Raw genomic sequence first — 27,199 nt, forward strand, 5'->3', positions numbered from 1 at the left:
CACAGCAACCTCAAACTCGTGGGCTTAGGTGATCCTGCTGCCTCAGCCTACTGAGTATATGGAACTCTAGGGATGTGCCACCATGCTTGGCTAATTTTTTCTATATATTTTTAGTTGGCGAATTAATTTCTTTCTATTTTTAGTAGAGATGGGGTCTCACTCTTGCCAAGGCTGGTTTCGAACTCCTGACCTTAAGTGATCCTCCCGGCTCAGCCTCCCAGAGTGCTAGGATTACGGGTGTGAGCCACCGCACCCGGCCGATTTCTGGAGGTCTTGAGTTTGTTGAACAGATGGTGCCATCCACAGCCCTCAGAGTCACGCAGACGCCAGGCTCCCCCACACAGCTCTGCCAGATTCCGTAGAGCTCTGGTGCCAAGCCATTTTCTTCTTGCTCGCCATTGAACTAGAAAATGCAGACACTTAGAGCGGCTCATGGTACCAAGAAAAGGACTGTCTTAGTCCATTTCTGCTGTTATAACAAAATGCCACAGGCTGGGGAGTTTAAAATAATAGAAATTTATTCCTTGTAGTTCTGGAGGCTGGGAGTCCAAGATGGAGGCTGCACAGGTTGACGGCTGGGGAGAGCCTGGTCTCTGCTTCTAAGAATGGGGTGCCTTGATGCTGTGTCCTCAAGTGGGCAAGGGCTACAGGGGCAAAAAGGGCCACTGTAGTTCCCTCCAGCCCTTTTACAAGGTGCTAACCCACCTGTGAGGGCTCTGCCCTGGTAGTCACTTCCCTGGATGCTCCATTCTCAGTACCACCACAGTGGGGGTTCAACCTCAGCATTCAAACCACAGCAGGGACCATCAGGAACCCGACATGTTTGAGGTGAGAGATGAGATCGCACAGCTCAATGTTTGGAATTTGCAGCTGCCACTTTTTCTCTCCAGGAGGCCCACCAGCGAGGGCGAGGGTGCAGTGAGGTGAGCAGAGGCACGAGTTGGGCAGGAAGTGGTGCTGCCACATCTGCATCATTCTGGCTCCTCTGGAGCGCCAGCCATGTCTGGGTCGGGCAGTTGGCTCCGTGGATGCAGGCCCCACGTCTGGCCGACTCCTCCCCTGTGGAGGCTGAAGAAGCCCCACCTTGGGTGCTGACCCAGGCTGACTTCTAAGGAACCCCTGTTGGGGACACCTCTAAGTTTCTCCTTTATCTACTATTCCTGCCCTTAGGCAGGTTCATCCGGCACCCTTGCCCCTCTCGGAGGTCAGCTCCAGGGTCCTGCCTGTCCTTTCCATGGTGTGGAAGCCCTGGGTCTGGGATGACGGTGCGGGCATCTGCCATCCTGTCCCATGCTGCCAGAACATGGCTTCTGTTCATAGGTCCCTATGAAATGTTAATTTCCGAGAAACTGGATATGTTAGCGTCTTTCTTCCGCCTCTCAGTTTCCTTGGACTTTGGGGTAGGTCTGCGTAGACCCGCCCACTGCGCAACAACCTCCTACCTCTGTGCAGGCCTGGGAAGGACCCAGGAGAGGCTTGGCTGGGTCTCCAGCTTCGAGCTTTTTAAGGCTCGTTTCTTGCTTGTGTACGTGCAGCTCACAGTCCGAGCAGGTTGTGCCTGCTTTCTCTCTGTTTTTGTTTCTACTTCAGTAGAAGTTGAATAAACAGACTACTTTAAAGATTTTATTCTGGCTGGCCCGGTGGCTCACGCCTGTAATCCTAGCACTCTGGGAGGCTGAGGCAAGCGGATCGCTTGAGGTCAGAGTTCGAAACCAGCCTGAGTAAGAGCGAGACCCTGTCACTACTATAAATAGAAACAAATTAATTGGCCAACTAATATATATATGGAAAATTAGCTGGGCATGGTGGTGCATACCTGTAGTCCCAGCTACCAAGGAGGCTGAAGCAGTAGGATCGCTTGAGCCCAGGAGTTTGAGGTTGCTGTGAGCTAGGCTGACACCACGGCACTCACTCTAGCCTGGGCAACAAAGCGAGACTCTGTCTAAAAAAAAAAAAAAGATTTATTCTACTTTAGCCTTTTACTTTTTCCCTATTAATGATTTTGTTATTTTATTTCTTTTTTCTTTTTTTTTTTTTTTTTTTGAGACAGAGTCTCACTTTGTTGCCCAGGCTAGAGTGAGTGCCGTGGCATCAGCCTAGCTCACAGCAACCTCAAACTCCTGGGCTCGAGTGATCCTTCTGCCTCAGCCTCCCGGGTAGCTGGGACTACAGGCATGCGCCACCATGCCCGGTTAATTTTTTTTTTTTTATATATATATCAATTGGCCAATTAATTTCTTTCTATTTGTAGTAGAGACGGGGTCTCGCTCTTGCTCAGGCTGGTTTTGAACTCCTGACCTTGAGCAATCCGCCCGCCTCGGCCTCCCAAGAGCTAGGATTACAGGCGTGAGCCACAGTGCCCGGCCTGTTATTTTATTTCTTAGATAAGTGTGAAAGGTGGTGGATACAGAAGCTGTAGCAAGAGTGTCCCCTCCTCCATGGCAGAGGTGACATGGTTATTACTCTGGCCTTGGTCTGAGGAAGTCAGTGCTGTGGTCACACACAGAACAGGGTTCGCGTGTGCTGGGGTCACACACAGTACTTGGGGTCACCCAGGGTCACACATAGTGCTGGGGTCATACATACAATACTTGAGGTCACTGAGGGTCACACATGGTGCTGGGGTCATACACACAGTACTTGGGGTCACCCAGGGTCACACATGGTGTCGGGGTCAGCAGGCTAGGTGCATAGGACTCAGCACAGCGGAGGCTCTGGGAGTGTGGCGGCTCCATGCACCAGGCAGGAGAATGGTGGGGTGGGTGCTTCAGCCCCTGTAGGGCCTGAAGCTCTTGGGCAGGTGACTGAGTGTCCCAGATGGTGCTGGCAGCTGGGCAGGGTGTGCAGTCCAGGTGCAGGGGAGAAATGGCCTGGCTCCTGCCCCTCCTGGACTTGGTCCCTGACTGGCTGTCTCTTGTGCCTTGAGGCCAGAGCCCTCCTCGCCTGGTGTGCAGCTGCAGTGCTCCTTCATGTGCCCTCTGGGTTGCAGGGTGTCATCACCTGTCGTCTTCACCAGCTCACTTTCTGCGGCAGTGTTTGAGAAGGGATGCCTGGGAGGCATGCTTCTGGAGACCCTGGATCCTGGGCTGGAAGCGGATTTCCCACAGACCTTGGGAGACATGGGGCTGATCCCAGTGTTGTCCTGGAGGAGCTGGTGGCCGGGCTGATGCTGGTCCTCCTGCTGGAGGCTGGCGGTCCCCACCCTCTGTTCAGAGACTCCACCACAGTGCCTGGGCACGTGTCAGAGCTGTAGGGTCCCTTCTCCTGAAGACTCACGTCATTTAGGTCTGAGGTTTCCTGAGTTTTTCCATGGATGATTTCTTCATGCGTGTACATGTCCCCACGTGCCCAGTGCAGCCCATTTGCTGCACCCTCTGGTGCTTTGTCCTTCCCCCTCTTCCGGGTGGGGCCTCCCTGTCTGATCCTCTAATTTTCCTTCTCACCTCTGTTTTCATTTCGTTTTCCTGTTTGAGGCACCGCTGGTGTAGTCTCTTGAGGGTATGCTACGCTTTGTTCTGCGGGAGGATGTTTTCTTATGCTCACACGGCCTGTGGCCTCCACCTTGCCTTCCTCTTCTGAGCTATTCTCATCGCTGGCTTTTGGGTGAACACTTCCCTCAGATGTTTGGTGACATCTGGTGTCTGCTAGTGTCTGAGATGGGCACAAATTGTCGACCATGGCTCTGTGTGGGTCCAGCCCTTTGGCCAGGAGCTTTCTGTGGGGTGGTCTGGGCATGCTGGGAGTTGGGGGAACCCCAGTATCTGTGTCCTTGGGAGTTCCTTTGTCAGTGTCCCTAAAGAAGACCCTTCCAGCCCCTGCCTGGATGGTGCTGGAGCCACTGAGGAGGGCCCAGGCTCTGCATTTGGGGCACAGATGTTTGCTTAGCCCCCTTTTCTGCATGTGCCTCTCAGGCTCCAACAAGCCTACACCCAGTCCAGAAACCCTCTGGTTTATACTTTCCTGAGCATGAACCTCCTCTCTCCTCCGCTTGTCAGAGGTGGTGAGGGCCATAGGGTCCCCTCCCACATAGCTTCCTCTCTGGGCACACGCACAGGCCTGCATGCGTACAGAGCTTGCTTCTGGCCATCTCTGTCCTCTGCCATGGTGTGGACACTCCCAAGCCCTCTGCGGCTCGGAGCAGGCTGGCCTCCCTTCCCTTTGGCAAGTGAGGGGAACCTCTTGCTCTGCCCATTGTCTGTGGGTATTCCTCTTCACACCTGGAGCCCTGGTTTGACATACGCACATGTGCTGGGCTCCAAGTGCTTTCGGCAATTGGAGAGCCTAGCCCACAGTGGGTGCCACTCAGCCCTGGACAGCAGAGTGGCCACAGTGCCAGTGGCCAGGGTCAGCTTTGGTCATGAGCAGATTCACTGCAAGCTATTCCCACTTGGTGGGTGGAGGCTGTGCTTTCACAGGTTTAGTTTGACCAAAGCCAGAGGCCTTGGCAAGTGGTAAGTGTGGGTGCGGCTGAGGCCGGGGCCCTGGACGTTTGTCGAAGCAACTTTGGATGGCTCTTAGGAAGGTTTCCCTTTTTCTTCCAGAATCTCACCAGTTTTATTGTAGCTGAGCTAACTTGGCTTCAGGTGCTGGAGGCTCACTTAGCTTTAAGTCAGGGCTTGACTCTGGTAACTGTGTATCCTCACAGACTGAATTGTTTTACACACAATTTGAAAGACTCTGTGAGATTTTGAGCCCCTGATTTAGAACTCAAAGACTTGACTTTTGTTTTTCGAACAGCTCTGTTGTGCACCTCTGCCTCTGCTCAGGTACAGGCAACCACGGAAGCTGGGACCTAGCCCTGGGCCTGGCGTCTGGGACAGGCTCACCCAGGGCAGATGGGTGCCAGCCCAGGTCAGTCCTGGCTGGTGGCCCTGCGTTCCGCATTCTGAGCCTCAGTTTCCTCACTGTGATCCACAGCTTTGTGCTGGATGAAGCGCATGTCTGCATGGTGGTTGTTAGGAGCGTGCTGGGTTTTTAGCTCTGAAGGTGCCGGTTTTTATCAGCAACAGTTCTTTTTTCTTCACATATTCCATAAGTGGAGGTTTAAGAAGCCTGCTGTTTTCCTCCTCAAGCCATGCAGTTGCTGTCTGTGAGTGAGGCCTGTCGCGGCGTCTGCTCCTCCTCTGTCAGGTTGGTGCAGTTGGTCCAGAGAGCCAACCCTGAATCAAGTCAAAAATGTTACAGTGTGAGATTTAAGGGAAACTGGCCACTGCAAGCCCAGCACCCTGTGGACAAAAGCGTGCACATGCTGTGGGCTCGGAGCCTGCCCCAGGTGGGCAGCGTGTGGTGGCAGCCAGCATGGTCACCAGCAAGACCAGCCAGAGCTGGGGTGAGAGCCGGTCTCGGGCCTCCACGCTGCCCGGCAGGGACCACAGCAGACTCAGGTGAAGTTGAAGTCAGATTCACCTTGATTTGACTGAAAAAGGAATTTAGCATCCTCATGTTGTGGCGAAAACACACGGCCAATTGTATACATAAAAATTTGTTTCTTTAGAATTTTACTTCTGAACAGTGATTCACTTTTTATGGTAGAACAACAAAACCCCAAAACATGGCAGTTTGTCTTACAGAGTCAAATAGTTTCCTTAAAAGTACTAATTTCAAAAGGGAACTCTGTCCTCTCAAGGGACATGTGTTTATTCACTTAAGTTTGCTATGGAACTGTTTCTAGGGAATGTTTTAGCCAAAAAAGTAGATTTTTTTTGTCCTGTGAGATACTTCATTGCTCTAGAGAAAGGTAATTTTGGGGAGATATTTTCGTTGTCTGGAGTTGGTTAGCTTGTATTTTAGGTTCATAATTTTAAGGGGCCAGTGCTGCTGACATCCAAGTAGCGTTGTGTGCACCCTTGTCCTCAGCAGCGTGGCACCCCATGCTGGCTGCCCGTGCATCCTTTCGAAGCCCTGAACCATGAGGTAACATGCCTGAGGCCAGAGTGGTGGTGTCCGGGAGAGGAGCCCATGACCCTGAGGAGGCCTGGAGGTGACACCTGGGCCAGGTGTCGCCAGGTGGGAGGCTGTTCCTGTTGGGGCTGACATGGAGATGTGGGCAGAGGTTGCCATGGACAGCGCTGGGTGCTGAGGATGAGGAAGTGGAGGTGAGGGCCAGGAGGTGCCATCTGGGGACACGGGCCGGGTGTGCCAAGGGGCTGCTGCTGTGGGGTCCCAGGGCTGGGCCTGGACACAACCCAGCTAGACATACCTGCCAGGTCTCAGCCCCAGGGGACAGTCAAGGAGAGGTCACCCAGAGTGGACAGGGACTCTGTCCTCAGTTCATGGGAGTGTGCTGGTCTGGGGGAGCAGACTGCAGGGAGCCCTGTCTCTGAGGGGTCTGGGGGCGCTGCTGTGTGAGAGCTGGCCAGGGTGCAGAGCAGAAGAGGGGCAGCAGCAGTGGCATGTCGGGGAGGGGCCGGGGCTACCCCATCCTGGCCCTTGAAGCCCCGATGCCCTGGGCAGCCTGGGTGTGGCATGTGGGAGAGGCAGCTAGAGGGCTGGAGGGGGGCCTGCCTGGGAAGCAGCGTGGTCTCAGCTCGGAGGAGGCTCCTACGTACGTACATATGTACCTGGTCGTCTTAGATATCTTGAGGTGAGAAGGGCTTACACATGTTCATATTTGAAGAATAGCAGTGGAAGAGGAGGCCTGGGGAGAGAGGGGTTGGTGGGAGGTAGGACAGGCAGGTCCCCAGGGATAGGGAAAGAGGCTGGATTTGGGGGACTTGTCATGGTGAAGTTGGAGGGGCCCAATGGGGTCCAGGTGGAGGCGGGACGAGGGAGTCCCACTGAGGCCTTGAAGGCAGCCCCGAGGTTGTCTGCCTAGCGTGGCCCTGGTGTGGTGGGGCAGTTGTTGGAAGTGGGGGGCACGTGGGACCCTCCCTGTCTAGCCATGTGCTGAGTACAAGACTGTGGCTCAGGGACACGGTCACACGCCAGCCAGGCATCAGGGCTCGCTGGGGTGTCAGGCGCCCATGGACCTGGTGCATTCGGCGTGTGTGAGGCTGGGATGTGTGGGAGGTAAAGGCCAGGGGCATGTTTGGGCAGCATCTGAGAAGACAGTCCCAGGGGCCAGTGGCTGACACACAGGGGATGGAGGACTTTGTGTGGACTTGGGGATGGGCTAGACCCCACGCACGCTGCCACATAAGATACCAAAAAATGCTGTAAGCCCATATCTTTTCTGTTGCAGACTTTAAAAAATTCAAAAAGCCTTTGCTCCCTCGATTGCGAAGATGACGATGAGGGTGATGCCCAAGTGAAGACGGCCGTGTCCTCTCCAAGTCACTCACAGGGCCTCACGGGCATCCTTGTAGCAGGCTCCGGCCCCAGGGTTGCGCGCCCCAGGCCCTGCCCCACCAGCCCCAGACTGTGGGCCTCGAGGGAGCCGGTGGCCAGTGAGGGCGTGGGCAGGAGCAGTGGGGACCCCAGTGACTGGGACAGTGCTGGGGAGGAGGGCGTCTTCCCTCTGGAACATGGTGAGCTGGACCTCGAGCAGATCGAGAACAACTGACTCCCACTGGGAATGGGGTTGGAGGGGCTGTCGCCTGGGTCTGCTCTCAGCGCACAGACAGAAGATAGGTTATTGTTTGAACATTGAGCTATAATTTTGATTCAGTTTTTCCTAAAGAAGTATTTTGCATTTTTATGGCTTTTATAGTTCTAGAGAAAGTGTCTCTATTTTGAAATGAATTTTCAGAATGGCATTCTATTAAACGTGAGTCTGCATACAGAGTTCAGTGCGGGTATGTTCCTTTTGTAAAAAGCCCACTGTGAAGAGCTCCTTGCACGGTTTTGTTGCCAGGAAGCCTCAGGCTGGTGATCTGGGCACCTCCAGAGGGGCTCATGGGGTACTTTGGCCTGCACGGGGGCATTTTGTGTCTCAGGCTCTGTCATCCATGTGCTGGAGAACTGCCACCCTGCGGTGATGCTGTCTGGGGCGAGCAGAGCTGCAGCAAGTCTGTGCTCCGTGGCTGAGGAGGGTCTTGGCCCCCTGAAGTGGGACGTGACGCAGGCCCTCCTGGAAGGAGATCTCTTGGCAGCACCAGTCAGCGCCTAGTCTGTGAATTCAATAAAAGGCATTTGCTTTGCATGTGTGACTTCTGACTTTCATTTCCATGAGTTAAAGTGGGCCTGGCTGGACCTGGTTTCCCTTCCTGCAACTTAAGAAAATCACAGGGATTTCTACCAAAGACATTGGCCTAGGGAATGTTGGTTAAAAGGAAGGAGCTTGTGATAGCAAAAGAAAACATTAATGACCTTTGGAGAAATATCCTTTTTTATTTCCCCCAAGATGTTAATTGATGCTTCCTTCTTAACTGGCTTGAGCTGTAGATAGATAAAGGTGGGAAGTGATTTGTTTTTCGGGTCAGCCTTCCTGAGGCCGAGCCCAGAGCGAGTCAAAGCAGGATACCAGCTCTCAGGACTGCCCCAGCCTGTCACCCTGTGAGATGGAGACAGGGTGGGGGGGCTTCCAGGCCTCAGCATGCTGGAGGGCTCCCTGCCTGGCCCTGCCCTCCTCCTGAGGACAGCAGGCACCTGCACATGTGAATGTTCAGTGGCACTTGCTCTCCTGATTCGTTTATTTGCACAACTCTGGGCATAATAGTTTCCTTTCCAATTAATATGAAAGATTTTTAATTTTTCTGTTAAAATCTAGGCTGCAGCCTGAGGAGCACCGATATTTCCAGAGGTGCACAGTTGAGAATCTCGTTTACATGTGGGTTGGATGCTTCAACCATTGGAAACGGGCGGGAGGTGTCCAGTGAAGAGGGGCAGCCCATTCAGCGAACACCTTATGGTTTGAATAAAGAGCCTCCTGTGCCTTGTTCTAGAACTGTCTATCATCTAGCCAGTGGCTCTCAACCACTGGGGAGTTTAATTTAAAAGGGAAGGATAAAAATAATGTGCTGAGGGTATCCAGGTACAGAAAAAGCCATCTTCTGTGCTCCTCATGCCCCGGGCTGAGGAGAACCCACCAGGAGCATGGCCAGGCTAGGGCCTGTGACACTGTAGCTGGGCTGCCGTCAAACCTTGGTGTGTGGGGGTGATAGTGGGACAGGAGCCAGCTGGGCCCTCAGCTGCACAGGGCCTCAAGAGTCCGGAAAGTGTCACTTGCCTCCCCAGAGCCGCCTCCTGCCCAAGGAGGAGCCCAAAAGAGCCTCAGGAATCGCAGGGCAGGTCCAGGATTTGGGGCACAATTGCCTGACTTCACTGGGAAGTGGGTCCTGGTTGGATCTGTGGAGACTGCTTTCATGAAGTTGGGTCCCCACCCAGTGGTCCATGCTGAGTCCAGTGCTCTGGGGTTTGGGGTGCAGTGGGCAGTGCTCCGGGATGACTAGGTACAGGGCAGGGTTGCTGCAAGGACAGAGTTTTTTGGGGGCTTTGGGGCTGTGGGGGACTTCAGGGCACTGGCCACTGATGGCCTCTGGGACAGGGTGGTCGGGACAGCAGCCGGGGGTAGAGCCTGCTGGAAAGCCCTCCTGGTGGCCACTGTGTGCATCCAGAGGGGCCTGGTGAGAGGCTAGGGAGGGGTCAGAGATGATGCAGGGTGTGCTTCGTGGTAGCAGACAGCCTGACAGTCTCCATGGGGGTCTGGGAACTTGGGCAAGTGGCAGGGAGGTGTCCCCTCACTTCCCTTTTCAAGGGCAGGCTGGCTGCCCTGAACATGGGGTTGTGGGGCCAGGCCCCCATCCTGAGAATCGCTGTGTTGCTTCTTGTGTCCCGAGCTCTGCAAAGGGAGTCCTGTGTTCCCTGTCCCGGGACGACCAGGGGCCTTTGGGCCTGGGTGGTCAGACCCCAGGGCATAGTTCCAGCCTGCCCGGCGTCCCCTCTTGTGGACAGCAATCCAGGCTTGGGAGGCTCCTCAGCCCTGTGTCTCCCCTACCTCGCAAGCTTCCCTCACCTGCTTGGGCTAAGCCCTGCCTAGGACAGATGGGAGGGGTGGGGCCAGATAAGAGGGTTGGGCCAGACAGGAGTGGAGCTAGACAGGAGGGATAGAGATGGACAGGAGGGGAGGGGCCAGACAAGAGGGGTGAGCTGGGCAGAGGTGGAGCTAGATGGAGGGGCAGGGCTGGGAAGGGGCAGGGCCAGACAAGAGGGGTGGGCTAGATGGGGGCGGGGCCAGGTAAGGGGTGGGAGTGCTCTGTGCTGCTGTTCCCAGCGGGAAGAGGGGTGTGGGGGGCTGTGTGGGGGCAGGGTGGGCAGGGGCAGGGGGTGTCTGCACGTGGAGTTATTTCCCAGCACCGCTCACCTCACAGCTGCTCCCCTTCTCTGGATGCAGGTCGGGGTCTTGCCTGCAGCCACCCAGGGTCCCTGATGCCTAACCCTGTTACACCCCCTCCTCCCTTGTCCCTCCTTAGTGTCCTCACATCTCCCACAAGGCCAGGGCGAAGCACCACCTGCCTCCAAACCCCCATGGCTCCTCTCACCCCCAGCCTGCAATTGGGTGTTTTGGCAGTTCTCCTAACCATTTTTATGTGCACAGCTCTGAGGCATTAACATTGTTGCATCTACAATGTTGTGTGTCCCTGCCACAGGCTCCAGAAGGTTTTCAGTCTTCCCAAACTGAGGCTCTGTCCCCATGAAACACTAGCTCCCCACTTCCTCCCTGGGCCCGGAGCCCCACCGTTCCACTCTCTATGAATCCGATGATGATGCCAGGGATCTCCTGAGTGGAATCACACAGGGCTTGTCTTGCTGTGACTGGCCATTTCACTGAGTGTCAGTATTCAGTCTCATCTGTGCTATAGCAGGTGTTGAGGTGTCCTTCCTAAGGCCTACCAGTATTCCACTGTGCGGATGGACCACCTTCTGCCCATCCACCTTGAATCCCTTTAAGACAGTGGGTCTTGTCACTCTCGGGGCTTTCTGCTAATCTTAAGACAGAGACATGTGTCTTGCCACTGCCCCCTAGGCCCAAGCTCAGGGACCTTCCTACCCCATCCAGCCACAGGCCTCCTGCTGCTCCTAGGACACCTCCACTGCCCCCGAGGCCTCCCTGGTGGGGCCTCTGCCTGTTGGGCTCCTGCTGGCCCCGTGTCCCCTTCAAGGACACTTTTCCTGGCCCCAGACATGCAGCTCGGTGAGAGCCCTTCACTGTGTGGCAGCTGTGTTCAGGCTAGAAGAGACCCAGGTAGGACGTCTGTGGCCAGTGGGGAATGCACTTCGCCCATCTTGATGCCCTCTCCAAAACTCTGCCAGGCCCCCGCCTCTCCTCCGCAGCTCCTAGCAAGATGGCCAGCCCCTCCCTTGGGGTGTTGTCTGAGCACCAGGCCGAGGGCCAGCCCTTCAGCCTTCTAGGTCTTGGGACTGGGTGAAGAACTAGTCCTCCCCCATCTCCTCCTTTCTTCTAAAACATCAGGTCACCTGTGTCCCAGGACCTTTCAACTGGCTGGTTAGTGAGGCTGGGGCCTGGCTGGTGGGGAGCTCCTTCTGAAGATGGAGCCAGAGACAGTCCCCGTCAGTGCCCTTGAGGTGGCCTGGGAGGGCCGTGGGGCCAGGACCCTGGTGGGGCAATGTGGATGGGCCCAGAGTAGTCCAAGTCCAGAGTGATCCTTCTGAGCAGGCTTCTGCTGAAGGTCCTGAAACCAGAGGTAGCTCAGCTGGGTTCTTCTGCAGGGTAGACCTGTCATGTCCTTTATACTAATGGGGACATAGAGGCTGAAAGTTCAGGGCACCCCTGGGTTCCCCCATCTGTCTTGCAAAGTGTGGCGTGTGTATGCCAAGAGTGAGCTGGTGGAGAGATGCCTGGCTCCTTGCCTGGCCCTAGGGATATGTGTCCCCAGGGTTGTGAGTGTCTGTGTGTGTGTCTGTCTGTCTGTCTGTCACCAGGGATGATGTGGCTTTGAGTTTGTTGCTCTGCCTTTTGGGGTCACCTGCCTATTGGCAGGGTTGTGAGGTGAGACCAGGCCGAGAGCAGCAGGCACTTCCAGGTGTGGTGGTGGCCATCCTGTCCTCCACCCCATTTCCACCAGTTGAGGCCCGTGTAGCTAGTGTGGGTCTGTGTGGCTGCCTCAGGTATGTACTTGGGCCCCTGGGGGCAGACTTGGCGGAAGCTCCCGGACTTTTACCTGAAGCCACATGAGATGGTAGGTGTGTGTGTGGGTGCTTTGGCTGATCACCCACCAAGTGGGCCTGGAGTTGGTGACAGTCCTTCGTCTCTAAACTGGGGATAGGCAGGTGACCCAGCTCTCAGGGGGCTCCAGAGCCATGGGCAGGTGGGTGGGGGTCTCTATCTGGGAGTCAGCCAATCTCACTGCTTGTCTTTCTCTTCCCCTCTTCCTCCTAATCTCAACCCTTCACAAACAGCAACCATTCTTAGCTCTTGGCTTGTACAGAAATAGGCTGGGGACTGATTGAGTTCACAAACTGTTACTTGCTGACCCTGAGTGAGGGGAATAAAAGAATAAAGCTAAAAGAAGGGAAGAAAGGAGCTTATAAAATAAGAGCAAAAATGAATGAAACTGACAAAGCTACAGCAAAGAAGATCGACAAGTCATTTCTTGCTACACTAATTTAATTGACAAAAGGCTTTGAGCTTGATTGAGAAAAGGAGATAATGAGCAAATAAGCACCATTACGACTGAAAATAGGGACAAAACTGGAGCAGAGATCATAAAGATAATCAGAGAATGTTACGAACACCTTAGAGGAAATGGACTAATTCCTAGAAAAATATTGCTGAAAACTGACTCAAGAAGAAAGAGTATGTACAAATAGTCCTGTAACTGTTTGATAGAATGAAACAATAGTTTCAAATCTTCCTGCAAAGAAAACTGCAGGTCCAGATGATTTTATAGGCAAGTTCTGCAAAATACATGAGAAAGGAAATTCTAGTCTTTCGCAATTTCCTCTCGGAATGGAGGAAGAGAGACCCTCTCCCAGTTATTGCATGAGGCACATCTTTTTTTTTTTTGAGACAGAGTCTCACTCTCTTGCCCTGGCTAGAGTGCCATGGCATCAGTCTAGCTCAAAGTCCTGGGCTCCACAGCAATCCTGCCTCAGCCTCCGGGTAGCTGGGACTACAGGCATGTGCCACCATGCCTGGCTAATTTTTTCTACATATTTTTAGTTGGCCAATTAATTTCTTTCTATTTATAGTAGAGATGGGGTCTTGCTCTTGCTCAGGCTGGTTTTGAACTCCTGACTTTGAGCAATCCTCCCTGCCTCGGCGTCCCAGAGTGCTACAGGCGTGAGCCACTGCTCCTGGCCTCATGAGGCACATCTTGATGTGAAAACCAGGTGGGAACAGTGGTGGCTGCTGTCGGCTGGCCACGTGACTGAGGTGATGGCATAGTCCCTCGAGTTTGGCCCTGTAAGCAGAGTCAGACTGAGGGGCCGGCCCCTCTCCTTCCCCTGACTTCCTGTGTATCTGGACGGTGTGGAGGGGGTGGGGCAGGGATGGAGCTCAGAGGGTGCCAAGGAGCCTCAGCTGGTCCCAGGGGACAGTGGGGCCCCAGCTGCAGCCCCTTCCTTGCCCTCTCTTTGTCTGTTTCCTGCCTGAGGGAGTCCTGTTTGCACGAAGAAGCTCAGGCCATCCCACCAAACCCCAAGATCAGGGTCACAGGCAGGCAGAGTCCACTGCAATTCTGGTCGCAGCCTCCACCTCAGCCCTCACTCCTCTGCCACTCCCTCCCCACTGCCAGAGAGCCTCTCCCTGGGCTCCCCCAGCCAGTGCTCAGTGGGGGCCCTGCAGCCATGGCTGCCGCCTCCTGACTGGTGGGCTTCTGCCCCGTGCTATATTGGACGGCAAGCGAGTCCCTGTAGCTTGGTTCCCAATCACTCACCTGTTTCTATTTTTCTGCAGTTACGGATATAGTTTTTTTTTTAAGCTTCTCTAATTTTGATAATTTATATTGTCTTAGAAAATTGTCAATTTTATCAAGAATATAAAGTATATTAACTTGTCACTTTTAATCTCCTTTGCTGCTCTGATTTCCCTCTTTCTTGGTCCTCTTGGGCTTTTGTGTTTTCTCTCTCTCTGGATTAGACTGGTCAGAGGTTTGTTTATTTTATTTATTTATTTATTCTGAAGAACCAGCTCTTAGATTTACTGATGGAGTCTCCCATTTTTCTTGTTTCCAATTCATTAATTCCGCCTTTATCTTTATTCCAGCCTCTCCTGCCTCCCGTGGATTTACTTTATTGTTCTGTTTTTCCCTCCTTGTGTCAAATGTTTAGTTCATTTATTTTCAGTCTCTCTTGCTCAGTAATAAAAACATTTAAGGTTGTGAATTCTCCGCCAACTCCTCCTGAAGCTGGCTCCATGGGCATGCAGTTTCTCTTTCTGCATAACTGTAAAATTATCTGTCATGGCAAATTTTATTTACTCTCTGACCTAGGAGTTATTTAGGAGAGTATTTCTGAATTTCCAAATCATCTGGCTTCTTTAGATCCCTTTATTAATTTCTAATTTCTTTACATTGGTTTAAATACTAAGACTGGTAAATATTTTACTATTTGGAATGTAGAGAGAGCTACGTGCTTGTGCTTGCATGCGTGTGTACCTACATGCATGTATATGCATGTATGTACATATGTGTGCATAAGTACATGCATGCCCAGTGTTTACCAATGTGCACATGAGCATATGCATATGTGCACACATGTGTACAAACATACATACATGTACGCATGTGTCTGCATGGGGGTCTATGTGTATGCATGTGTATCCATGTGTGCATATATTATTACATGTGTGCCTCTGTGCATGCACACATGTGCCACATGTGGGTCTCTGTGTGTGCATGTTAGTGTTTGTATCTGTGTTTACCTGTGTAATGAATGCATGTGCAAGCACACATACATATGTGTATGTGTGCTATTGTAGGTATGTATACATAGAGGTGCACAGTCTGAGCCCACATGTGTGCACATGCACACACAAGTGTGTATACATGCATGTGGAATGTTCTGTGGTTTCAGACCAGGGTGAGTGCTCCGTGTGGGGGTGCAGGGGTCTGTGATCACTCCTGCCCAGTCAGGGATGTCGGTGAGATGCCCCAGAGTCCCTCTTCTTCATTCCAGTTTTATCCACGTGATCTGGGGGTCTCTGGATGAGGTCCAGGCGCCATCCTGGGCGTCTGACAGGCCCATCTCTTTGCCTTGGAGTTCATGATGGACATCCCTGATTTTGCTTGTGGTCTGCACCCCATGGCTAGGTCTGGATGGCTGAGGCAGGAGGATCACTGGAGCCCAGGAGTTTGAGGTTGCAGTGAACTATGATGACACCACTGCACTCCAACCTGAGCAAAAGAGGGAGACCCTGTCCATCACCTCCCCTACTCCCCCAAAATTAAAAATATAATTACCATATGATCCAGCAATTCTTTTTTTTTTCCTTTTATTTCATCATATTATGGAGGTACAAATATTGTTAGGGTTACAAACGTTGCCCCTGTCCCCCCTCCATCCCCCCAATGTGTCCAATGTGATCCAGCAGTTCTATCTCTCAGTATCTATCCAGAAAAATTGAAATCAGGGTCTCGAAGAGTTAGAGCCCTGTTCATAGCAGCATTATTCACAATAGCCAAGAGGTAGAAGCAACCCAATTGTCCACTGATGGATGACTGGATAAACAAAATAAGGGAAAAAGGTGGCAGGGCCACATTCTCCTTTGTATGGAGACAAGAGTGTCTTACGGGCCTGTCGCTGGGCTGGCCTTGGAGGGGTTGTGAAGGAATTTAGGGATCTCCTACGAAGTCTGCAGCCAAGGGTGGGGCTTGTGCTGTGGCCCACATGTCCTCCCAACCTCCAAGAGGGGCCCACACGATGGGCCCACAGAGCACTGGGGAAAGGGCCCTGGGGGATTTTTTTTTTTTTTTTAATTTTTAGAAGTTTTTGTAGAGACAGGGTCTCGTCCTATTGCCCATGCTGGAGTGCAGTGGCCCGATCACAGCTCACTGGGCTCAAGCAGTCCTCCTACCTTGGCCTCTCAAAGTGCTGGAACTACAGGTGTGAGCCACCACACCCAGCCCCTGGGGGATTTTCAAACATAAAGTTCAATTCTGTGGAAAATTAAGCACCACATGTACTCACCAGCAAATTGGTTTCACTGATCAACACATAAGTGGACATATAGGAATAACATTTATCGGGCGTCGGGCAGATGGAAGGGGGAGGAGGGTATGGGTATATACATACATAATGAGTGCGACACGCACCATCTGGGAGATGGATGTGCTTGAAGCTCTGACTCGAAGAGGGAGGAGGGCCAAGGGCAACATATGTAACCTAAACATTTGTACCTCCATAATATGCTGAAATTAAAAAAAAAGGAAGTTCAATTGTATTCCTAGTTTGCTAATTATAAAAATCATGAATGGATGTTGAATTTTATTTTTTTATGATCATATGATATTTCTCCTTTAATCTGTGTGTTAGTCTGCTTGGGCTGCCATAACAAAGTACCACAAATTGGGGGGCTTAAAACAGCAGAAATTTATACCCTCATAGTCCTGGAGGCTGGAAGTCCTAGATCGGTGTGAGCAGTTCTGGTTTCTCCTCGGAAGGTCTCTCTCCTTGTGTCCTCACGTGTCGTCCCTCTGTGTATGTCTGTGTCCTAGTCTCTTCTCATAAAAACACCAGTCATATTGGGTTAGGGTCTACCCTAGTGACCTTATTTAATCTTAACTACCTTTTTGAAGATTCTATCTCCAAATATTAAACATTTTTAATTGTGAAATACACATAACATAAAATTTACCAAATTTTTAATCATTTTAAGTGTACATTAAAGTGGGATTAAGTACATTCATAATGTTGTGCAGCCATCACCACCACTCATCTCCAGAATCTTTTTCATCTTCCCAAACTGAAGCTCTGTCCCCATTAAACACTAACTCCCATCCCACCCCCATAGCCCCTGGTACCCACCATTCTACTCTCTGTCTCTATGAGTCTTACTACTCTGGGACCTCATATGAGTGCAATCATACAGGATTTGTCCTTTTGTGACTGGCTTATTTCACTTAGGTTAATGTCATCAAGATTCATCCATGCTCGAGAATGTGTCAGAACTTTGTTCCTTATTTTGTTTATCCATTCATTCATCAGTGGACACTTGGGTTGCTTCCACCTCTTGGCTATTGTGAATAATGCTGCTATGAACAGGGCTCTAACTTTCTGAGACCCTGATTTCAATTTTTCTGGATAGATACTCAGAGGTGGAATTGCTGGATCATATGGTAATTATATTTTTAATTTTGGGGGAGTAGGGGAAGTGATGGACAGGGTCTCCTTCTTTTGCTCAGGCTGGAATGCAGTGGTGTCATCATGACTCACTGCAACTTCAAACTCCTGGGCTCCAGTGATCCTCCTGCCTCAGCCTCCCAAGTAGCTGGAATTACAGGTGTGCGCCACTACATCTAGCTAATTATTTTCTATTGTTGGTGGAGACAAGGTCTCGCTCTTGTTCAGGCTGGTCTCAAACTCCTGAGCTCAAGCAATCCTCCCGCCTCAGCCTCCCAAAGTGCTAGGATTACAGGCGTGAGCCACCATGCCTGCTTGGGCCTATTTAATTGTTTGAGGAGCCAACATACTGTGTTTTCCACAGTGGCTGCACAATTTTATTTTTCCACCAACAGTACATGAGGGTTCCAATTTCTATACATCCTTGCAACATTCATTATCTTCTATTTGTTTGATGGTAGCTGTCTTAACGGGTGTGAGGCAGTGCCTGTGGAAGTTTGTTTTTTCTGTTTTGTTGCTGTTATCTAACTTACCTGCATTATAGTAAAGGGTTTGTTGAAACTTTCACCAATTTTTTTTTTTTTTTTTTTTTAGAGATGGGATCTTGCTCTGTCACCCAGACTAAAGTGTAGCCTCAATCCCCTGGCCTTAAACAATCTTCCTGCCCCAGCCTCCTGAGTCATTGGGACTACAGATGTGAGCCACTACACCTGGCTCCTATGTGATCAATTTTTATAGATATTCCATGTGTGCTTAAAAAGAATATATGATCTGAGATATTCATAGCATTCTATGTATGTCTATAAGATCTAGATTTATTATACAAATCTGTAGCCTTAATGGTTTGTTTGTTTACCTGATATATCAGTTATATAAATAGCTGTGTTAGAGTCTATGATGGCTGATTTGTCTATTTCTCCTCCTGGTTGTATAGGTACATACAAGTTTAGAATTATTAATAAGTTTCTGTTGAATTAAATCTTTCATAATTACAAATCAACCCTTTTTGTCTCTAGTGATAATTTGTGCTTAAATTATATTTTGTCTAAGGTTAATATAGATCATCATCTTTATTTTGGTTAATCTGCCTGGCACATATATTCTTGTTTTATATTTAACTACATATTTACCATTTTTGATGCTCTTTATTCTTTTTAGTAGATCTGAGCTTCCATCTAGTGTCATTTCCCTTCATCCTGAAAAATTTCCTTTAGGATTTAATTTAGTTAGGTCTGATTGCTCAGCTTTCATTGATCTGAAAATATCTTATTTTTCCTTCATTTTTGAAGGACAGTTTTGCTAGACACAGAATTCTAGTTTGTCTTTTCTTTCCTGTACTTTAAAGAAGCAATTCCATTGTCTTCTGACTTGCATAGTTATGATGAGAAGTCAGTAGTAACTTTATCGTGTTCCTGTATATAATGTATCTCCCTGTCCCCTCACCCCACACATTCCCCCACCTCACCCCTGGAAGCTTTTAGACTTCCTTTTTTTCTTTCAGTAGGTTGGCTGTGACATATCTAGGAATGGCTTTTCTTCGTATTTGTCCTGCATGTGTGTTTGGCTGGTTTTTAAGTTAGCTTCTTGAATCAATGTTCCTGTAGCATTCTGTCTCTCCTTCTGTAGGCTCCCAGCTCCCCCACTTTCTCCTGACAGAGAAACACAGAGGGCCCTGACTGCCCTGTGGCCTGGCCATATGCAGATTTCCCTGCAGGCTTGAACCCAACTTGTATGTAGCCTTGAACATTCCTAGGCACTGAACAAGTTGTTCAGGTTGCTGCCCAAAACAGGGAAACAGCGGTCCTCAAACTTGTTAAACAGGGGGCCAGTTCACTGTCCCTCGGACCATTGGAGGGCCATTGGAGAGTGCGGCACACATTCCACACACGCACACTGTGGGCCTGGGACAGGTCAGCTGCTAAGCAGGACAGGCAGCAGTGGCAAAATGTCCGGATAAATGTCCTCGGCCACATGGACATGTGGCCCGCGGGCCGCAGTTTGAGGACCCATGCACTGAAAGATCAAACATGTTGCTAAATATGTAAAAACCAGCTCTAGCCCTGAGCCAAATTCCATAAACCTCATGTGAACTCCATAATACAACCCCCTCCTGGTGGACACACCGGGGTGGAACATCCCTCGTCTCCCTGCCTGTCACAAGGATGCCAGAGCCCTGTATGTCAGTCCCCTCATACATGCTTTGGCCTGGTCACCTGGTGTTTGGTGCTCCTTTGGGTTCCCAGCTGGCCCCAGCTCGGGATGGTTTGCAGCCCTTCCTTTTGGGAACTCCCCAGGTGCTGCTTTGGGGGCAGCTCCAGTGGCGGGGTCAGCCAGACAGAAGACCTTCTCCCTGGGGCTCCAGTGTCACATATATTAGATCACCTGGTAGTTCGTGCTGTTGACCATGCCTGGCCGCACGGTGTCCTCTGTTATGACACACTGCTGTACCCAGCCAGGCATCCACCTGCTGTGGAGTCTGCCAGGTAGGTTCTGGAATTCCATTCTCCAGGCTTGTCCACATCCACTGCTCTTCACTGCCTCCACAGCAAATCTGGGTGTTAAATTGGATGAATTTTTCTTGTTACCACAGGAGCAAAGAGCTTTGGCACCCTCCTCATTCCAGTGAGCTGCAGATGTCTCCAGGTGTGTATTTTCCCATAGGCTTTTGTCCAGGCTTTCTGTGGCTGTCTGTGTCAGGTCCTGGTGAACAGACCGAGCTGTTTCCTAATCCCTCCCGGCAGTTGTTAGCTTTTACTTAGAGCATTTAGCATGTTTACCTGTTATGCTTATTTTGTCATCTCACTCTGTGCTTTTTGTCCCTCCAGTTGGGGATGCTATAAATTCCATTTCTGTTCTTTATCCATGTACCCTAGACATTGTCACAAGCACACTTGCCTTATCAAAGTTTAACATTCACCTGTGTCTTTGTCCCTCTCTTGGGCAGCACTAGAACCTTGCATCACTGCCCTCTTGGGTTTTTTTTTTTTTTTTTTTTTTTGAGACAGAGTCTCACTGGGCTAGAGTGCAGTGGCGTCATCATAGCTCACTATAGTCTCCAACTCCTGGGCTCAAGTGATCCTCCTGTCTCAGACTCCAAGTAGCTGGTGTGCACCATCAGCTACCACAGGTATGTACCACCACACCCAGCTAATTTTTTTCTAGTTTTAGTAGAGATGGGGTCTTGATCTTGCTGGGGCTGGTCTCAAACTCCTGAGCTCAAGCAGTCCTCCCACTTTGGCCTCCCAGTGTGCTAGGATAACACACATTGAGCCATGCACCTGGCCTGCCCTTTTTGTTTTAATGTCCTGTTACTGTGTTATTGTGGCCTGTTTTGTTTTTTCAACCCATAAGGTGTTATCACTCCTGTCTATACTGTCAATGGCTGTTTGATTTCTGCCTTTGATAGCTCTTCCTTGTCCTTTGCATTGCAAATGTCTCTTCTAGGGGCATCCTGGGTTCCTTGCCACCGGGCCTGTCCATGGGACAGTTTGCGTCGTCGTGGCAGCCAGCTTCCCTCAGAGCTGGCCAGCCAGCAAGTGAGATGCACCTGAGATGGAAGCCACTGTCTTCTTGTAACCTGCTCTCGAAAGTGACACCTGACACCTCAGCGGAATTCTGTTCGCCAAGAGCGAGCTGCTGGGTCCAGCCCCCACTCAGTGTGGACCCCAGGAGTGGGGGCCACTGGGGCATCTCAGAGACTGCCTAGCATACGGTGGGCACGGAGCTGTCCCTCTGCTGTTAAGTCCCTTCAGCTCAGAAGATGTTTCTCACAGGACTGGAATGTGCGTTGTGCTGGGGCAGAGGCCGTGGCCCCGCCTTCGAGGAGCTGCCCTTCAGCAGGGAACACACTCGGGAACAGGAAGCCACGATGCCCTGTGACAAGGAGCCCCACAGCACTGACCTGGGCTTGCAGAGGGTACAGGCACTTCATAACAGCCTGGGCTGAATGCCAGCCTTGATGGTTCCGGCCTCGCCTATGAGGTGGGGTTCAGAGAGACCCTTGCTGTGGGCAGCAGGCCTGGGGCTCTGGGTGGGCTCTGGAGTGGGCACGCGTGAGCAGGCCGCGGGGTCTCCTACTGCCTCAGCCCTCCCGTGTAGGACAGACGCTCCGGCGCAAGGGTGGGCGGACCCTTCTGAGTGGGCAGGGTGGGTGGCATCAGAGCCGGCCTCTCTCCATTCTTCTTGGGTGTTACAGTATTTCATTGGGAACATCCTTTTTATTAGAATATAAGAAATTTATTGATTTGGGTGTTAATTTTATACATTGCTATATATCTGAACGATCTAGTTGTCTTTTTTAAACTTTTTGAGGTCAAAATCACGTAACATAAAATTAGCCATTTTCAGATGCTCAGTTCAGTGGCATTTAGTACATCATGACAGTGTGTGCTCACTGTCTCTGTCTAGGAAAACGTTTGCCCGTCGCCCCCAGTGAGCCTCCACCACTGGCAGGCTGGGCACCCCCAGCACCAGCTGCGCCCAGTCTGCTTTCTCTCTGCGGCGTGGCCTGTCTGGGCATTTCCGAGATGGAGCCGTGCTGTGTGGGACCTTTCGTGTCTGCCTTCCGTTAGTATGTTTGGAAGCAGGTTCTGGGCCTGTCCTCGGGCCTGAGAGCAGCTAAGGCCTCTCGCCTTGGGGGGTGCTGGGGTGGGGGCTGCGGCTGAGCTGCCTGGGAAGCACGACTGGCACCGGCCCAGTGTGGGACAGGGCTCTTGCCTGGGCCCCTGCTGCCCGATTCATGATGCGGATCCACGATCCAAACCCCCCCGCGGCCTGTTCTGTGGACGCCCCATGTGGCTGTTCTGTGTGACAGCAGCAGCGCTGAGGAGTTTGCACGAGACCATGTGCCCATGAAACCAAACACATTGGTGCTGGCCCTTTACAGGAAGCCTGCATCCAATGCCAGCTCTCTGTCACCAACCGGGGGAGGCCAAGGTTCCTTGGCCACCAGCAGGCTTGGCTATGCTGTCAGCATCGTCTGGTGGGGTGGACGCCCATTCTCCCTGCTTCCTGGGTGTGAGCTGGTGTGCAGGCAGCTGGAGTAGGGTGTCTCTGGCCCGTCCACTGGGGGCCCCGAGGCCAGGCTGCCCTGCTCAGTCCCCTTGTGGGTGGCTCTGGATGGCCGGGAAGGGGATGGTTGATACTACTGTGTGAGAAGTTTGTCTCATGGTCCAGGGTGCAGCTCCTCACCACCCCTGGCTGGAGGGGCGTCCAACAGATGGGTCCCCCCAGGCCTCTCTATGTGGGCATGGAGACGGAGGAGGAGGGGAAAGGAGGGCCTGGGGAGAGGAGAAGCCCTTCTGGCCCTTGCTCAGGCCAGGCCTATCTGACTCCCCCACGGCTTTAACCCAGGGGCATGAGGGTGAGGTGGGCTGTCCAGGCAGGGCCAGTGGGTTGGCCTCTGCCCTTGGAGAGGAGCATGTGGGGGGGCCCAGCCAGTCTTATTCTCAAAGTCACTCTCGGGATGTCCCGCCCAAGGGCTGTGCCTGGGCCCGAGTCCGTCTGGGTGCCCGCTCCTACCCCTCACCGAAGCTGGGTGTTGGCAGGGCCTGCCTTAGCACTAGGCAGCTCCTGTCTGCCAAGGGCCCCTGTGTGCCAGGCTCTGGGCTGCCCGGGCTGTGGGTAAGACAGGAGCCGGTTCCTGCAAGACCCAGGATGTCTGGGCACAGAGGGGCCACCAGAGTAGGACATGCGGCAGTGTGAAGGGAGGCTTGGCATGTTGGGCTTGGTCCTAGAGGTCAGGGAGCCAGTGGGGGTCAGACAGGGAAAGCTGGGCTCACTCCACCCAGCAGCCCAGCAGGCTGAGAAGAGCTGTCAAGAAGCATACGGAGAGGCAGAGCCTATAATCCTAGCACTCTGGGAAGCCGAGGCAGGCAGACAGCTCAAGGTCAGGAGTTCGAAACCAGCAAGAGCAAGACCCCTTCTCTACTAAAAATAGAAAGAAATTAATTGGCCAACTAAAAATATATAGAAAAAATTAGCCGAGCATAGTGGTGCATGCCTGTAGTCCCAGCTACTCGGGAGGCTGAGGCAGGAGGATCGCTTGAGCCCAGGAGTTGAGGTTGCTGTGAGCTAGGCTGACACTGCAGCACTCACTCTAGCCTGGGCAACAGAGTGAGACTCTGACTAAAAAAAAAGAAAAAAGAAGCACACAGGCACGCTGGACAGCCAGTGAGACATTCAGCCCCCAGGTGGGTATGTGGGTGAGACCTGAGCAACCAGGGCTGTGGTTGCTGGTGGGTATACCCTTGTCCTTGTACTGGGACCTGGGGATGTGGCAGGAACAGGCCTGGCTCTGCCTCTCTGGGCCTGGGCATGATGATGTCATCCCCAAGGTTGTGGATTCAGGACTGAGGGCCCCAGGGCGCATGATAGGGCAGTGTGGGGACCTCCAGGCCTGAGTTCGGGCAGTCATGGTTAGTGGTGACTTGGAGCTTCATAGCTCAAAGACATCTGAGCGTGTGTGACATGGGGGCTTCTGGGGTATACCCTGTTATGTGGCTGTGGGCTGGGGCTACTGCAGGCAGGACATGCATGCAGGAGAGAAGCCAAGGGCAGCAAGACCTTCTCCCTTCCCCAAGGCAGGGCCCTGGAGCTGGTAGAGCCAGGGTGGCCCCAGGATGAGGCAGTGACCGTGGCTAGTGGCCCTGGGATGGATGAATCAACTGTGCCCAGAATGTGGTCTGACAGAGGCCCCAACTGCCCTCTGGCCAGGTTCCCAGGGCACACTGTCTAGGCCCAGGACTGACTTCAGCCACCCTGGATCGAGTCCTGAGGCCCAGCAACTCTGCCTCCCCAGCGGGTCCCTTGAGGTCAGCAGGCTGCTGCCTGGGTGGTCAGTGGAGGCTCCTCCTGAGCTGCCTTTGGTGGCCGCTGGGTGGCAGCAAAGATTGCCCCTCAGTGGTGGCCGCGGCCTCAGCCTGCCCACGCGTGGGCCCAGCCTATGGTCCTTGGAGCCCGAGTGGGGGAACGCAGGCCCTCTGTGCCTGGATGTGGTGGGGATGGGGTTCCTTCCTCTGGTGGTCCTGCCCCCTAGTGCCCAGGGACCTGCTGCAGCCAGGCTGGGTGTCGGCCTGAGGGGATCCTGGTGCTGTCCCCAAGAGAGTGGACATTCTGGGGGGATGTGGGTGGAGAAAGGAACCCCTGCCCTGGCTCATACAGACCAGGCCATCAAGAGGGACCTGTTGTGAATTTGGGGCTGGCAGGTGGGGGAGAGCAGAGCTGTGGCCCTCTTCCCTGCCCAAGCTGCTCCAGTGGGCTACAGGCGGGCTGAGGGCATGACTCCAAGTGTGACCCTAGGTATGACCTCAGGTGGGCTCTGGATGTCATCCGAGGTGGGCTTTAGGTGGACCCCAGGTCCACAGCAGCAGGTGTGATGCTACAATTGACAGACCCTGAAGCAGGGAGACTTGCCTCATGCCCCACAGCTCGCAGGCAGAGCCAGTCTCTTCCGGGGCTTCACTTCATGGGGGCAGGAGGAGCCTCACGGCTCAAGCTCCAGGCTCCCATGTGACCTCAGACATGCCAGCATGGCTCTAGGAGGGGCTCCTTCTGGGCCTAGTGCTGGAGGGTGTTGGGGTGGAGAGGGAGGGAGGCCAGGGAGACCCATGGGCCCTGGGCTCCTCTCTCCGGCCCACCCAGGCTGGCCTCAGCTGCGGTTCCGGCCACTGGGACCCCATGTGGACACTGGCCTTGAGACTTTGGCCCAGGTGTGGAACGGACAAGTAGGACAGGCCCAGGCCACCTGCTGCCTCTGCCCTGCCCCCTGCCAGACGGTGGGGAGGGGAGGGCTACCTGGCTGGGCGTCTGCTGGGGAGCTGTGACCTGGAGGGCTCTGGGCAGGATGGGGTGGGTGGGCTCTTACCTCAGGGTCCTTCGGTCTGAGGGCCCCGGTGCGCTGACTCCCGGTTATCCAAGTGTCCAGGCCCATAAACGTCCCAGGAGACGTGTCTGTGGATAGGCAGTTCAGGGTGATGGGCCTCAGCGCGCTCAGACTGCCTGCTCGGCCCAGAGGGGCCCCGAGTGCCTGTGCCTCTTGGGGCTGGTGGCCGAGGTCTGTGGGAGTGTGACTGAGGTGGGCTGAGGCTGGGGTGAGGGGGTGCACTGTCCTGAGAGACCTGCCTGCTCCCTCTGCCTCGTTGGCCAGCGTCCACCATAGCCCTGACTGGGCCCACTCTGCCCTCTGGTGGCGGCTCCTTGCCAAGCCTTGGCCGTCCAGTTCTGCACGGATGTCCTGCACCCATGTCCTGGGGGGCCTCCCGGCTGGCCAGGCCCCCCAACCCCGTGGTCCCCCACCATGGACAGGCACACTGGGGCTCAGTCTCTGTTGGAGGAGCAGTGGGTGAATTCTCAATGGGGACTCAGGGCTGTGCAGGCAGCACCTCCTGGCAGTCACTGGCCGCCACCTCATTTGCGGGTTCCAGAGACCCTGTCTACACTGCCCCAAGTCCTCCACAGGCTTCCCCCATCTGGATCCTGTGGTCTGTGGTTTTCCTGTTCTGCTCTGGAGCCCACAGCCCCTCTCTGGTCTGTTTTGGGGTCTCTGCTCTGCAGTATCAGTCAGGCTTCTGTTGTTATGATGCTGTGCAGCTAACAGCTCAGCACCTCGGTGGCACGTGACAACCGGCGTCTGTTAGCCTCTGCAGGCCACTGGGCTCTGCCAGTGTTGGCGCTGGGCTGCAGGTTGGGTCAGTCTCCTCCTGAGGCCGGTGGCTCTGGGACGGCTCTTCTGGCTCAGGCAGAGTGGGGCAGCCAGCACGTGCCGGGCCCTGCCCACACCGCAGCCAGCATGTCTTCACGACAGGATCCAGGCCCCTCTCCATGGCAAGATCTGGCAGTGTGGCCCATGCCTCACAGGTGTGGCCGGGGAGGCCGAGGCCAGCCTGCTGTTCTTCCTCACCTTTCTGTTTGCACGCAGGATTCTGTTACTGCTTTTGAGGATGTAAAACGTTCCCCAGGGTGCCTAGGGTGGGACCCTTCCTGAGGGGCTTGCCTGGAGTGGGGCCCCTTGGGGTCTCTGCCCCATCTCCCCCGACCGTGTGCTCTGACTGAGCCTTACTCCCACCTCTGTCTGGTGCTGGGTGACTTGTCCTGTGTCTCCTGGGCCATTGTATTTGGGGTTCAGTAGGGCCACGTTCTGCCTCTTGAGGCTCCACTGTCCTGCTCTGGGCCTCAGTTTCTCCATTGTGAAGCAGGGTCACCTGTGTCTCCCTTGCAGCCCTGTGTTCCCATCTAGGGCCTGTGGAAGTGTTTCGCCAACTGGACCTGGCTCTTCCTGTGGGCACCAGCCCTCTCTCTGCGTGTTGAAGACAATTTACTCACCTCCTGGGAGGCTGCAGCAGGCCTTGGGGCATCCCTGGCGAGCCTCGAGCTCAGCCCACCCTGCCTGCCCTCTGCCCCACATCGTCCTTGGTGGTGGATGTGGCCACCCCCTTTCACAGATGAGAGGACGAGGCCCAGAGGAGACCTGAGCTAAGGGTGGCTCAGCCAGCATGCATGATGCCAGCCCCTCCCTGTCGTGTGGGCAGAGGGGCTTCTCTGCTCCTCAGCCGTGGGAGGGGGACCTGGCAGAAGGCCACCGGCTATCCTTTCAGACAGCAAAGTGGACAGTGGGACAGGCCACCTGCAGATGGCCTGGAAGGGAAGCCCCAGCCTCGTGTTCCTTCTCAGGCAGGTGCCAGCCCTTGGGCCCTTGGACATGCCCTGAGGCCCCTGGGGGTGCCCTGCTCCCGGCCTGGGGCTGCGCCCAGTGACACCAAGCTCCTCCTGCTCCAGAGAGGGAGCCCGTCAATGCTGCCCTCCTCAACTTTTTTCTCCTCCCCAATTAATTAATTTAAATTGACCATTAAGTCAGCCGAGTTTTTGATTGATATTTTCATTAGCAGCCCTGTCCGACGCCCCAGGAATGTATGGTAATGTCCAATCTGCGGGCGGGCCGCGCTCCTCCTCGCAGCGCTGAGTTATGGCTGGCACTGTCGCGCGGCTCCCGGGGTAATTTGAATTCAGATGAGCTGCTGCAGTG

At 53.4% G+C, this 27,199-nt stretch overlaps 1 protein-coding gene across 7 annotated transcripts in view; it reads left to right on the forward strand.

Annotated features, from left to right (window-relative positions):
• The window catches only part of LOC105881641 (stem-loop histone mRNA binding protein), a 230,380-nt gene extending 208,904 nt beyond the window's left edge, over positions 1–21,476 (forward strand). For 5 of the 7 annotated variants that reach the window (XM_012783347.3, XM_012783349.3, XM_012783351.3 and 2 more), the window contains one exon: positions 7,181–8,080. In XM_012783347.3, the coding sequence (XP_012638801.1) occupies positions 7,181–7,501 (321 nt within the window). In that variant the 3' untranslated portion in view covers positions 7,502–8,080. Of the gene's footprint in view, positions 1–7,180; positions 8,081–19,768; positions 19,822–20,183; positions 20,306–20,622 lie in introns of those variants that run through there. The other 2 variants (XR_001158837.3, XM_075992904.1) reach the window with 2 other exon arrangements.
• The last annotated feature ends 5,723 nt before the right edge of the window (positions 21,477–27,199 follow it).

The sequence above is a fragment of the Microcebus murinus genome, chromosome 16 (assembly GCF_040939455.1).
Source record: "Microcebus murinus isolate Inina chromosome 16, M.murinus_Inina_mat1.0, whole genome shotgun sequence".
Lineage (NCBI taxonomy): Eukaryota > Metazoa > Chordata > Mammalia > Primates > Cheirogaleidae > Microcebus > Microcebus murinus.